This window comes from Crotalus tigris, unplaced genomic scaffold (assembly GCF_016545835.1).
Source record: "Crotalus tigris isolate CLP2741 ecotype Arizona unplaced genomic scaffold, ASM1654583v1 scf7180000023632.101745, whole genome shotgun sequence".
NCBI lineage: Eukaryota > Metazoa > Chordata > Lepidosauria > Squamata > Viperidae > Crotalus > Crotalus tigris.
In genome coordinates this window covers 59,839-72,867 of record NW_024100090.1, presented here as the reverse complement: position 1 = coordinate 72,867, position 13,029 = coordinate 59,839, and the positions used below count along the sequence as shown (strand labels likewise).

General features: G+C 51.3%; 1 protein-coding gene across 1 annotated transcript; it reads left to right on the top strand.

The window, feature by feature from the left end:
- The first annotated feature begins 1,398 nt into the window (after window positions 1-1,398).
- Window positions 1,399-10,801, top strand: LOC120297532 (DLA class II histocompatibility antigen, DR-1 beta chain-like). The gene is made up of 6 exons (XM_039320255.1): window positions 1,399-1,489; window positions 3,655-3,927; window positions 8,997-9,278; window positions 9,427-9,540; window positions 9,782-9,805; window positions 10,421-10,801. Exons 1-6 carry the CDS (start codon window positions 1,399-1,401, stop codon window positions 10,432-10,434), a joined length of 798 nt encoding a protein of 265 aa, XP_039176189.1. The 3' UTR covers window positions 10,435-10,801.
- Window positions 10,802-13,029: the final 2,228 nt, after the last annotated feature.

Below are 13,029 nucleotides of genomic sequence, written 5' to 3'. Positions count from 1 at the left end.
TCAGAGCCGTTGCAGGACTTCTTTGACAAATCCTGGAGCACCGGGGGGAAGAACCGAGGATTGGAAAAGGGCTGATGTGGTTCCATCTTCAAGAAAGAAAGAAAAAACGGACCCAGGAAACTGCAGACCAATCAGCCTAACCTCAATACCTGGGAAGATCCTGGAAAAGATCATCAAAAAAACAGATCTGCGAACAACTAGAAGCAAAGAAAGCTATAACCAGGAGCCGGCAGGGGTTTGTCAAAAACAGCGCCCTCCCCCCTCCATTCTGGGCAGGGATCCCAATGGAAGCTCCCCCTCCCCACCCAAGACACTGCCTGGCCTCCAGTGACACCCCCGCCCCCCCCCCCACGCAGGGGAGCCCACCGGCTTTCGGGGCCGCCCTGAGGCTGCTCTCCCCCGGGCACATCGTTCCAAAGTGGGGGGGTCGCCCTTTCTCGCCTCCCCCTAGCTGGGAAAAACGTTCCCCTGGGATACGGAGCGTTTCCCCCCCTCCTCCTCCTTCACCCCAGAGCGAGGCTGCGAGAGGTTCCCCTCCCGGGGAGGGGCCATGAAAGCCCCCCCCCTTGTGATCCACAACAGCCATTCTTGAACCAAAACCGACCTTCTCTTTGCGGTGGGTCAGAAGACCCCACGGCGCTTGGAGGGAGTGGGGGGAGAGGGCAGAAGAAAGGAAAGAAGGGAGGGAGGGAGGGAGGGACGATGGAAGGGAGGGAGGGAGGATTCTCGCTTCCCCCCCTTCTGACCCCCCCTTGAGACCAACAACAGCCCTTCTTCAACTAATTCCGACCTGGGGCAAAACCTCCCCCCCATCCGGCAGCCCCTTTGCCAGGAACGTAAAAGGTCCAAGCAGGTTTCAGGAGGGGCCGGGGGGGGGAAGCCCCACCCAGGACGTAGATTTGGCCTCCTTCTTCACGGGGGCCCAGGAAACGCGTGTCTCTCCGTGTGTGAAGGCGCCCAGTCAGCCGCCTCAGGGACCCCCCAAGTCCTCGGTGGCTGCGGGGCTGCCCCTCCCCTTCTGCCCTCCCCTGCAGCCCCCCGGCCCTTCTAGGCAGGACCAACGGGGGGAAGGGCAAAAGGAAGTGCACGCTCCCCTGCAGGGCTGGTCTGAGACCCCCCCTTGAGCTGCGCCCCCCCCGACTGAAGGGATTGGTCCCCCCCTCTCCGCTCTTCTCTCTGCGCCGAACTATCTCCTCTATCGGGTGAAGTCAAGGGAGGCTCTGCCCGGAGACCGATGACGCTAGAGAAGGGAGAATTCCCATTGGTCCGTCCGCTTTTCTGGGCCCTCCCAATTCCGAAGTTCGAGGAAAACGCCCCCTCCCCCAGATTCCGCCTCTGGGGCTGGGAGCCTCCGCGTCTCTCTCCCCTCTCTCTGGGGGCGCTTGTGGGGCGGCGTCCATGGGCTCCGCGGGGCTCCCCCTGACGCTGCTGCTGCTGGCGGGGGCGCTGGCCCGGATCCCCGGAAGCGAAGGGGGGAAGGAGACCCCCGGTAAGGAGGGGGCTCAGAGGGGGGAGGAGAGGCGCGGGGACCCCAGTAGGGGGAAAAGGGGTGGAGGGCAAGAGAGACGGAAGGCTGCGGGAGCCTCGATCTCCGCGTGGTCTCCGCCCCTCCCTCGCAGCATTTCCCACGCAGAACAAAGAGGGAGCCCCCCCTTTCCTGGTTGCGGCGGAGTCGTGGAAAGGCAGCCGAGGTGGGATAAGAGGCGGCTGGACCCCTCTCTCGCCCCCCTCTTGGCTGGGTGGGAGGGGGACCTTGCGGACCCCGAATTAGCGCCTGAGCCCGCAATTTCTTACACTGAAAGAGGAAAAAGGCAGAAAACGAAAGCGAAAGCGAAAGAGGGAAACTGAGGCATTTTCAGAGCTGAATCCACAAAGGCCATCAAAGGTATAAGAAAAAGAGATTTTTTTCGGCAAAAGTGTTTTTGCAACCTCAGTTTTTCTTCTGAATCTCCATTTTTTTAAGGGGAGGGGAGAGTTGAGCTGGATTCCTTCTTGGGGAGACTCTCAATTTGGGGAGGAGACCCAGAACCCCCACCCCATATTCCCCCATTGCTGAATCGGGACCCAGAGAGGAGGGGGTCAGATGGATATTGGGGCGTCTGAATTGCTCCACTAAATTGGCTCCCCAAAACTACTCTTTTGGTGAGGGGGGCTGGAGACCCTCCCTCTGAGATGGTTCTTGGGGGACTGGAGGGGGACAGGAAAGAGGGCTGAAACCCCAAATCACACAAAGGCAGCTAGTAGGACTGAAGTTGCAGGTAGGGATAACATTTGGGGGTAACTAGGGAATCTGGGGGCTCCCTTCTCCCCAGGATCCCCAGCCCCCCAAGCCATCTAGGTCAAAATTGAGCACCCCTCCCTCGACAGAGTGGGGGGAGGGAAAGGACCCCCCATCTCCTGCCTACAACGGGGTCCTTTCGGCAGCCCCAGGAAGGCTCCCCACCCCTTTGCCCCCCCAGGGGACCCTGAGGGCCCACATAAACCTGTGGGGGTCCTCAAGGCCCCTCAGAGAATCAGGGACCGACTTTCAAAATGACCGCAAGGAATATCCGTCCTTCCACCCTCCACCCTTCGGTCAGAACTGAAGAAGCTTCTGGGATGAGAAGCGAAACGTCTTCAAGGAAAGAACCAGGAAAGTCCAGCTGCCTTTTGGAAAAGCCCCTTTGAGCCAAGCGAGACCAGGGGGAGGGAGGGTCTCAGGAGAGACCCCCCCCGGCTCCCCTCCGCCCTTCCGAAGTCTCTGCAGACCCAGCCTGGACTCCTCATGGGGGGCCTTAAGGGAGCTTAAAGGGTCATTTAGTCCACTCCTCCAGGCACATAGAGAAAGGGGGACTGTGGTTCAAATTCATGGGAGGGGGCAAAAAAGGAAGTCCACAACCCCCCCCCTGGACACCCCTCTAAAGCTGCAGCCCCCAAGATTGAAAATCTTCCCCTCTCTCGCCTTCTCCCCCTCTATTGGGAGGGATATTGGGGGGGGGTCTGGGTTGTTCCTCCAAACTCCCTCTTTCGTGAAGGGGACTGGAGCCCCTCCCTGTGAGGTGGCCTTGGGGGGCTGCAGGGGGCTCTTTTGGGGAGGGACAGAAAAGAGGCCTCGAAAATCACCCAAAGGCAGCTTGTGGGGCTGAAGATGGGGGGGGGGAGAAGAAAAGGGAAAGTGGGGCTTGAAGGGCAGGGAGAGCCCAGGAGCATGGGTGTGGGTATCCTGATTGTGTCCCCGCCCCAAAGGAAGAGGGAGAGGGAAGCATGGATCCAGCCCAGAGGGGGTCTCTTCCTTCCCCCCATATTTCCTGCTAGTTTGGGGGGGCAAAGAGGCCCCACCGGGATCCAATGTTCCTTGCAGACAGAGCGAGTGCTGGACCAGCTGAACTTCTGCCTGCCTTTTTCCACCCTCGGGAGAAGGAGGCGGTCCCTCAGGAAGCTCCTCCCCTCCCTCATTTTCCTCCCCTCCCCCGACCCCCATTAAGGGAGGGGGAGTCCCGCTGGGACCGACGGTTCCCCATCCCTCCTCCAGGGGGCGCCTTTTGGTAGCCTCTCCCGGCAGGTCTCCCTCCCCTCCTCTGACAAGCCTGTGTCCCTCCTCGAGGGCAGGCTGGGAACGATGGGCCCTGGAGTCCCTCCTGACCCCCCCCCTCCTCCTCCTCCTCCTGCCCGCAGCCCATTTCCTGTACCAGGGGAAGATCGAGTGCCATTTCCTCAACGGGACGCAGCAGGTGCGATACGTGTACCGGGAGATGTACGACCGGGAGGAGTTCCTCCGCTTCGACAGCGCCCGCGGGGAGTTCGAGGCCGTCACGGCGTTGGGGAAGGTCGATGCGGAGGCTTTCAACAGGGATAAGCGCCTCCTGCAGTTCTACAAGGGCGAAGTGAATCGCTTCTGCCGACACAACTACGGGATTGCCCAGAGCATTTCTGTGGTTGGCCGGAGAGGTGAGTGGGGGAGGGGGAGTTCCACTGGGGGGGATGCCGGGACCCCCCCTTTTCCTTTCATTTCTTAGGACTCTCCCGGAGAAAGATTTGCCCCTTATGTATTCTGTGCTCTCCAATCTATCAAATTTATTCATTGGTATTTATTCATATTTATTGATACTCCTAATCCCTTCCCCTCCCTCAAAGAGGGGATCTGGATGGCAAAGCCCCAGAGCCCCCTTTCCCCCCCTTTCCGGAAGGCCAGGAGTGGGGGAGGGGCTCCCTTCACCTCTGGGGCCTTTGGGATTTTAGGATCAAAAGTGAACTTCCAAAGGTCTGGAAAAGGGAATCAGGGAAGGCTCTTTCGTCTGCTGGGCCCTGTCCGTCTTTCAGTTCTTTTTATCCTTTATTCAGAGTCATTTGTTCATCCAATGTTGGGGGTCTGGGAGAAAAGCCCCCCCTGAAACCCCCTTTTTGGTCAGAGACTCGGCTTCACCTGCAGCCGAATTGCTTCCCTCTTCACACCTGGGAAGGTCCCTGAATTGGGGGAGGGAGTCCCAAAACACCCACAAAGATAAAAATTGGATTTGGGGTCATAAGAAACACATCCCACCTTCATTCAGGCCTGAAATGGAATCATGAATGGTTGAATTCTCTCATCCAGATTCCTTGCAAATCGCCTACCTTTGTTTTTCTAATTTTATTTCTTTGTATATAAAAAAACCTTATTTATTTCTATCAACTGATAAGGTTTCATTGTGCAAAACAAGAGTTTCATCTGCAGGCAAAGATTCAAAAAAAAACCCCAAACATTAAAACTGAATTTTGGTCATTCGTTCAGCCCTGAAGCCTCAGATTGTTTAGTTCCCTGTTCCAGATTCCTGGCAAATTGCCTACATTTGTTGTTCTAGTTTTATTTGTTTATATTTAAAAAACCTTATTTATTTCTTTAAAGCATCATTACTCAAAAAATGGATAAATTTAATATTAACATTGTGAGCCCAGGGTCTCCAAAAATAATAGGCTACCAAAGAATTAAATAAGATCTTTCTTCCACAAGAGAAAAACCACCAAATCCCAACAGAAAAAGGCATTTTACCAGGTGAAGCTGGGCATCTGCTCCTTCCGGAAATTATGGAATATTTAAGGGGAACCGACACAGATTTTGTTCTCCGCATATTCAGTGTGCAATTCATTTTTACTCCTAAATTCTTCCCTGCGAACCTAGGAGGATAATTAACTGTTCATAAAAAAATCCCAACCAGATCCGAGGATTAAATAACAAATAATGAAACAGATTAGGCGAAGTCTGGCTCAAAATAATAATAATAATAATAATAATAATAATAATAATAATAATAATAATAATAATAATAATAATAATAATAATAATAATAATAATAGTAAAGTTGGAAGGGACCTTGGAGGTCATCTAGTCCAACCCCCTGCTTGGGCAGGAAACCCTACACCATTTCGGACAAATGGCTGTCCAGTCTCTTCTTAAAAACTTCCAGTGTTGGAGCATTTACTGCTTCTGGAGGCAAGCTGTTCCACTGATTAATTGTTCTCACTGTCAGGAAGTTTCTCCTTAGTTCTAGGTTGCTTCTCTCCTTGATTAGTTTCCACCCGTTGCTTCTTGTCCTGCCTTCAGGTGCTTTGGAAAATAGCTTAATTCCCTCTTCTTTATGGCAGCCCCTGAGATATTGGAATACTGCTATCATGTCCCCCCTTGTCCTTCTCTTCGTTAAACTAGACATACCCAATTCTACCAACCGTTCCTTATATGTTTTAGCCTCCAGTCCCCTAATCATCTTTGTTGCTCTTCTCTGTACTCTTTCTAGAGTCTCAACATCTTTTTTACATCGTGGTGACCAAAACTGGATGCAGTATTCCAAGTGTGGCCTTACCAAGGCATTGAAGAGTGGTATTAATACTTCACGTGATCTTGATTCTATCCCTCTGTTAATGCAGCCTAGCACTGTGTTGGCCTTTTTGGCAGCTGCAGCACACTGCTGGCTCATATTTAAGTGATTGTCTACTAGGACTCCGAGGTCCCTCTCACAGTTACTACTATTGAGCATGGTGCCACCTATGCTGTACTTGTGCATTTGGTTTTTCTTGCCTAAATGTAGAACCTTGCTTTTTTCACCATTGAATTTCATTTTGTTAGTTAGTGCCCAGTGTTCAAGTCTGTCCAGATCCTTCTGTATCTGAAGCCTGTCTTCTGGAGTGTTGGCTATTCCTGCCAGCTTGGTGTCGTCTGCAAATTTGATGAGTTCCCCATCTATCCCTTCATCCAAATCGTTGATGAAGATGTTGAAGAGTACTGGGCCCAGAACAGAGCCCTGGGGCACCCCACTACACACTTCCCTCCATATAGATGCAGTTCCATTGAGGACCACTCGCTGAGTACGGCCGGTCAGCCAGCTACGGATCCATCTGGTGGTGGTTCTGTCTACCCCACATTTTTCTATCTTGTCAAGTAGTAGGTTGTGATCTACTTTATCAAATGCCTTACTGAAGTCCAAGTAAATTATGTCCACAGCATTCCTCTGATCCACTAATTTTGTCACTTGGTCAAAGAATGCAATAAGATTTGTCTGGCATGATCTATTTTTGACAAACCCATGTTGGCTTTTAGTAATGACTTTGTTTGCCTCTAGGTGTTCGTTGATTCGTTGTTTGATTATCTTTTCCAGGATCTTCCCAGGTATTGAGGTCAGGCTGATAGGTCTGTAATTTCCTGGATCCAAATCAGGGGGTCCTCATAGGGAGCCTCACACTGGAGGTAGTTGTTGAATTCAGAGGCAATCCCCCCTCCCCCCTCACACCTCCTGTTCCTCCCCATCTTTTAACTATAATTTTATCTTGACTGGGAATTCCATTTTGATTGCTATAGAAATATTTATCTGTTGGGACTTTAACATTGTAATGCTGTAAGCCAGGGCTTTTCAACCTTTTCACCGACTGTACCACTTTTAGGATATATGGCAATATTTGAGTACCACCTAGCAAGGTGTCAAACACTTGATGACCAAAAAAACCAAAAACTGTTCAAAGTTGCAATTCCACTGAAATGACTTATGACCATTTTTCACACTTATGACCATTGCAGCATGCCCAGGGTCATGTGATTTATATTTGGATGCTTGGCAACTGATTCATATTTATGATGGCCACAGTGTCCCAGGGTCATGTGATCCCCTTCTGCAACCTTTTGACAAGCAAAGTCATTGGCAGGGCTGCTGGTGGCCAAGTGCTAAGGCGGGACTTCCTTTCCTCCCTCCCTCCCTCCTTCCCTGCCTCCCTCTTTCTCATTCCCATCTCCTTCTGAAGGAAGAATTTGAACCCCCCCCCCTTTCCTTTCTTCCATAGATTCAATGAACAAGAAAAAGCCTCCAGAGACAGAAAAGCCATTGAGGGAAATAGCTTAAAAAGGTGCATTCCCCTTTAAGAATTAGCCAATGGCTAGAAAGGGAAGTTAAGGAGTGCAGTCGGCACTTAAGGAAGAAAAAAATGTAGTAAGTATGGCTGCTGGCTAAGGCAGCCTCCCCAAATGGCTCCATTCGTAAGTAAAGGAATGCTACAGGCAAAATCCATTCAGGAGAAAAATACTTCAAAATTCCTTGCAGCAAAACGTACAGCTAACAATAGCAGAGCAGTAGAAGCTAACATGAGACATCAGCCATCAGCCAAATAGAAATTGCCAAACAATCCTTAAGAACACAAAGCCCCCATTGCAGAAATCCCAGAACTTCAAAGTCCCAAAAGCACAAAAGAATCCTTCCACTCTCCATCTCCCTCCTTGCCTCACCTCCAGCCAGTACTGCCTTTCTTCATTGCTGCCTTTTTTCATTGCTGCCTTTCTTCATTGCTCCATCTGCCTCCTTGCTTCACCTCCAGACGCTGCTGCCTTTCTTCATTGCCTTTCTTCATTCCTCATAGAGCAGTGGTTCTCAACCTGTGGGTCGGGATCCCATTTGGGGTCGAATGACCATTTCACAGGGGTCGCCAAACAAGGCTGTCTGCCATTTTTTTCCCCTTTTCTTTGGCCACGCCCCTGGCACCCGATGATGTATAAGTAGTTGGGGGTCACCACAACATGGGGAACTGTATTATGGGGTCGCGGCATTAGAAAGGTTGAGAACCACTGTCATAGAGGGCAACCCCTCCTCCCTATGTTCCTTGCTCCCAACACAGGTTGCTGCCACAGAAGTTCTAGATCCACTTGTGGCCAGCCTGCTTGATCTCGTCTCCTCTCCCCCTTCCTCCTCATTCTTCTTTTCATTCTGTGCAGCTAGAGCTGACTCCACCTCCTCCCTAGGCTGCTTCTTTTTCTCTCTCTCCTTCTCCCGGCCCAAACTGCCTCCTGTTATACCCTCTTCTCTCTCCGCCCACTTCTCCTCCTTTCTCATGGGAGAGGGGGGTGAACCGGAAGTGAGCCTGGGGCCTTTGCCTCGCTCCAGCCACTCTGCAGCTCCAGAGGACACTCTCACAGTAAGTCCTTGCCTGTGCTGGCTGGTTCCCTCCCCCACTACACTTGGCTGGACAGGGCAGCATACCATCTGTCATGTGCTCATGTACCACAGGTGGTACACATACCACCAGTTGAAAAGCCCTGCTGTAAGCTGCCTAGAGTCATTTTATCATGAGATGGTGGCAAACAAATTTAATAAATAAATAAATGTTCTGGTATTCTACCTATTTTTTAAAAAATGTGGTTTTCTTTTGAATGGGATCCCTGCAATTCTCCAAAACATGCTGTGTGTCTTCCCCGTCTTCTGGGTCTCTTTCTGTCTCCCCCAAATCTGGCAGGAAATTCCTTCCATTCTGGGGCATTTCCAGTATTTATTCCTGTTGGACTTGTGAAATTTGATGATGGAAACTGATCCCAACCAGGAACGATTTATGTTTTTCCATCTTTCAGGATCCCATTTAATTTCTTGCTGCAATTTGCTTTGGAAATAACTTAAAACAAATATTATTTTCAGGACTGAAAAGGGCTCTTGGCCTGAACTAACCAACTTGGTCTCCTGTTCTGGCCCCTCCAATGTCTCCCCTGTGTCCCTCCTCCCCTTCCTCTCCTCCAGCCAAGCCCACCGTTTCCATCTCCCCCACCAAGCTGGATCCCACTTCTCCTAACACCATCCTCCTCTGCATCGTGAGGGGCTTCTACCCCATGGAGATCGAGGTCCGGTGGCTGAAGAATGGGCGGCCGGAGGAGGAGGGTGTGGCCTTTGGGGAGGAGCTCCAGAACGGAGACTGGACCTACCAGCTCCAGGTGATGCTGGAGACCCAGCCCCAGCGGGGGGACATCTACACCTGCGAGGTGGGGCACGCAAGCCTGGAAGCCCCGATCATCGTCCAGTGGGGTGAGCCCCTCCCCTCCCCCTCTGGGCACCCCCTCCTGCCCTGAGAAGGGGCAGAGACCCTCCCTGTGGGGGAGCTGGGATGGACCCTTCTGGGGGGGGGAGCTGGCCTTGATCCTCCTACTCAGTGAGGCTCCTTCTCCTTCCCCAGAGCCCCGATCCTCCAACTCGGCCAGGAGCAAACTCTGGACGGGGATCATGGCAGCCGTGATTGGGGTGATCTTCTTTGCCATGGGGCTCTCCCTCCACCTGAAGAGCAAGAAAGGTGAGTCTGGGGGGGCTGGATGAGAGATTGTGGGGAGGGGACCATCCAGGGGAGGCCTCTCAGCAAGCTCAGCAGATGGCAAGGAGGCCCCCTTGGAGATTTGCTTGGGAAATTCTGTTCTTTGAGAGTCTACTGTATAAGTGAGCATCCTGCAACCTATTATGGGCTATCAATGGGGAGGGGGACCCCCTGAGTCCTCCAGCCCATGAAGGGTCCTGACTGGGTCTTTTTCTCCTTTCAGCAATTCCCATCCAGCCTCCTGTAGGTGAGTTTCTCCTCAAGATATAGATGTTTCTTTAACATTCGTTAATTATTCCTTAAAAAAAAAAAACGTGCCTGAACAAAACCTCCTAGCTGTAGATAACACAAATTTTTCAAATTTGGGGCAGCTTTTCCTTACAGAGACCTGAAAACAGTGCAATCGAAAACAAACACATAGAGAGACATAAACACTAAAATCTGGCCCAGGAAGTTTCCAGGTTTTGGGAAATTGCAAAAGAGAAGAGAAGTCTCTTTGTGACATTTCACACAATTTCTGGCAAAGTGACACCCAGCTTTGCTACCACTCCCCATCCTGGCCCCATCTTCTTTGTTCATATGAAACGTCTGGGGGGAGGGAGACCTCCTTTCTTGATTAACTCCCCAATTAAGTCAATTGGGAAAAATTCCATAAGCCTCTGGAGATGAATTGCTGGTCCTTTGCATCCTTTTCCTCTTTGAAAAAAAAGGGGGACACTCCCTCATTTTGTTCCTACCCATCAACCACCCCCCTGCAATGTGGGCCTGTCTGGGGGGGGTGGCTGAAAGAGAGGAATAATAAGCTATTTACACTGGCTTCACTTTATTTTCTAAATTTCTCCCCATCTCTTTTTTTCTACAGCACTCATGAATTAATCCTGCCGTCTTCCTGCTTCCTGGTGGGAAAGGAAGGGGCTTTTTTCCATTAGCTGATGAATTTCTGTCTCTTTTTTGCAACCTCTGAAAAATGGAGGATCAAGATTTTAGATTGGGGGGAGGAGGAGAATGGCAGCCTGGAGCTTTTCCTGCTGAGACCCCTCTGGCTTTCCTTTGAAGGCCTCTCTTTCTTGTGAGGGAGCGGTGGAGACCATCTAGACTGACCCCAGGGACTCTGGACCTGCCTGTCAGTCCAGACACCCAAATCTCTCCTGGCTTTAAATCCACAGCAGCTTCATCTTCATTACTCTTCGTCCGAATCCCTTCCCTTCGCTTTGCTGTAAAAGAATAAACGTTGTAGGAAAAATCCTGGAATTCTTCCTTCCTTCCTTCCTCTTCCTCCTCCTCTTTCCTCCCCCCCCCCTGCAGGAGGGTCCTCCCTTCTCCTCTTCCCCTCCCCAGATTGACACCTCCCCTGCCTCTGGATCAACCATCCCAGCTACTTCAGGTCCGAAGTGAAAACTGGTTTGGGAGGAGGGTGGGCAGATCCAGGGAGGGGAAGGGGCAGGACTCCCCTCCTTCTCATAGGCCCCCTTGCTCTGCTTCCCCTTATGTCTACCTTTGAGGACCAGAAGGTCAGCAGTCCTCCCCAAGCACACGTGGGGAGCCATTTGGGAGCACCTGAGGCTTCACAACTGAAGGGTCCTGCCCCATTTTGGCACCCAACACCTTCCTCCTCCTCCCTCTTTGGGACTCATTCTAATGGTATAGGCCAGGGGTAGGCAACCTTGGCTCTTTTATGACTCGTGGACTTCAACTCCCAGAATTCCTGAGCCAGACACGCTGAGAGAAAAGGGAGATGTTTCCAAGCTGAGCCATGTTGGCTCAGGAATTCTGGGAGTTGAACTCCACCAGTCATAAAAGAGCCAAGGTTGTCTACCCCTGGTCTAGGTTTATACTATAGGCCACCCAACCAAACAGAGGAAATAGATGAACTTTTTACTAGCTAAGGCATGGAGAAAGCACAGTAAAATAGTCATGGGGGACTTTGACCACCCTGACATCAACTGGGACACATTTTTTTGCACCTAGTGGGAGATCAAACAGGCTCCTGATGAACCTAACAGTCAACTTTGACTCCCATGAAGTAGAGAAGGGAACTAGGGGGTCAGCCCCACTGGACTCCAATCTCCCTAAGAGTCCTAGGCTGCCTTAACAGAGGGAGAGGATCAAGATCACCTGAAGTTTTAATAGCACTTTACAAGGCCTTGGTAAGGCCACACTTGGGACACTGCATCCAATTTTGGTCACCACGATGTAAAAAGGTTGTTGAGACTCTAGAAAGAGTGCAGAGAAGAGCAACAAAGATGATTAATGAGGGGCAGAGGCTGAAACATAAGGAAAGGTTGAGAAATTGGGTTTGTCTAGTCTCCAGAAAAGAAGAACTAGGGGTGACGTGATAGCTGATCGAAGTTGTTTGTGGGGCTGCCCCAAAGAAGAGGGGGCCAAGCTATTCTCCAAAGCCCCTGAAGGCAGGACGAGAAGCAACGGATGGAAATTTATTAAGGAGAGATCTGGATTTAAGGAGCAATTTCCTAACAGTGAGAACAATTAATCAGTGGAACTGCTGGCCTCCAGAAGTTGTGATGGCTTCATCCCTGGAGGCTTTTAAGAAGAGACTGGACAGCCATTTGTCTGAAGTGGCATAGGGTCTCCTGTGTGGGCAGGGGGCTGGACTAGAGGACCTCCAAGGTCCCTTCCAGCTGTATTATTCTGTTACATTTTTGCACAGCAGATTCTGGATGCTTCCCATTTGGGGCGTCTCCTCTGGGCACTGAAATCCAATGTGGAGAAAGGCCAGGAGACTCCCGACCACTTTAATTCAAAGCCTTCGGGCCAAATCCTTCCTTAGAGACTGATCCATTTGCTCCCTTTCTTTCCCCCCTTTTGCTGCCTAGGAAAAATGGTCTCCTTCTGTTCCCCATAAGACCTCCCTAACTCTGCTTTACATTGTTTTTTTTTTTTAATCCAGTGTTCTTGCCATTCTTTGCGCCGGTTTGAAAAGCGTGCTTTTTAAAATGGGAATTAACTAATTTGATTATTTCACCCATTTTGATCAGTGTGCCACAAGGAGAACGTATTTTGGAAGATGAAATCAAACACTTTACATGAAGGGTAAAGAAGAAGCAGCTCCTTCTTTTGAGTCTTGTTAGGGATATGCTATTTCAGTGATGGCGAACCTTTTAGAGACGAGTGCCCAAAAACTGCCCCCGCCCCCGCTCCACCCCTTGCCCCCCCACTCTGCCTCCCCATCCCCCGCCCGTCTGCCCACAGGACCAATCACCACCTCCAGGGCCCGCCACAGATCGCCCACGCAGCTCAGCAGCGCTATGGCAGCCACACCCTCTGCCTGCACCCTGCAGCATCAACTGCAAGATGGGGTGTGAGGGCAGAGTCTTCTCTACGCTGCCTGGCTGCCATGTCCTTGTCTGCGCTGCTCCATGTGGGCCACACTCAGGGGTGATTCTCCTTCAAGGGGGCTGATGGAGAGGAGGGGGTCATGGGGGGAGGGAAGGCACGTGTGCCCACAGAGTG

Excerpts from the sequence above, each read along its gene's own strand:
- LOC120297532 (XM_039320255.1), top strand. The coding sequence starts at position 1,399 with ATGGGCTCCGCGGGGCTCCCCCTGACGCTGCTGCTGCTGGCGGGGGCG. Across the intron at positions 9,279-9,426 it reads CCCGATCATCGTCCAGTGGG|AGCCCCGATCCTCCAACTCG; the intron begins GTGAGCCCCTCC and ends CTCCTTCCCCAG. Across the intron at positions 9,541-9,781 it reads CCACCTGAAGAGCAAGAAAG|CAATTCCCATCCAGCCTCCT; the intron begins GTGAGTCTGGGG and ends TTCTCCTTTCAG.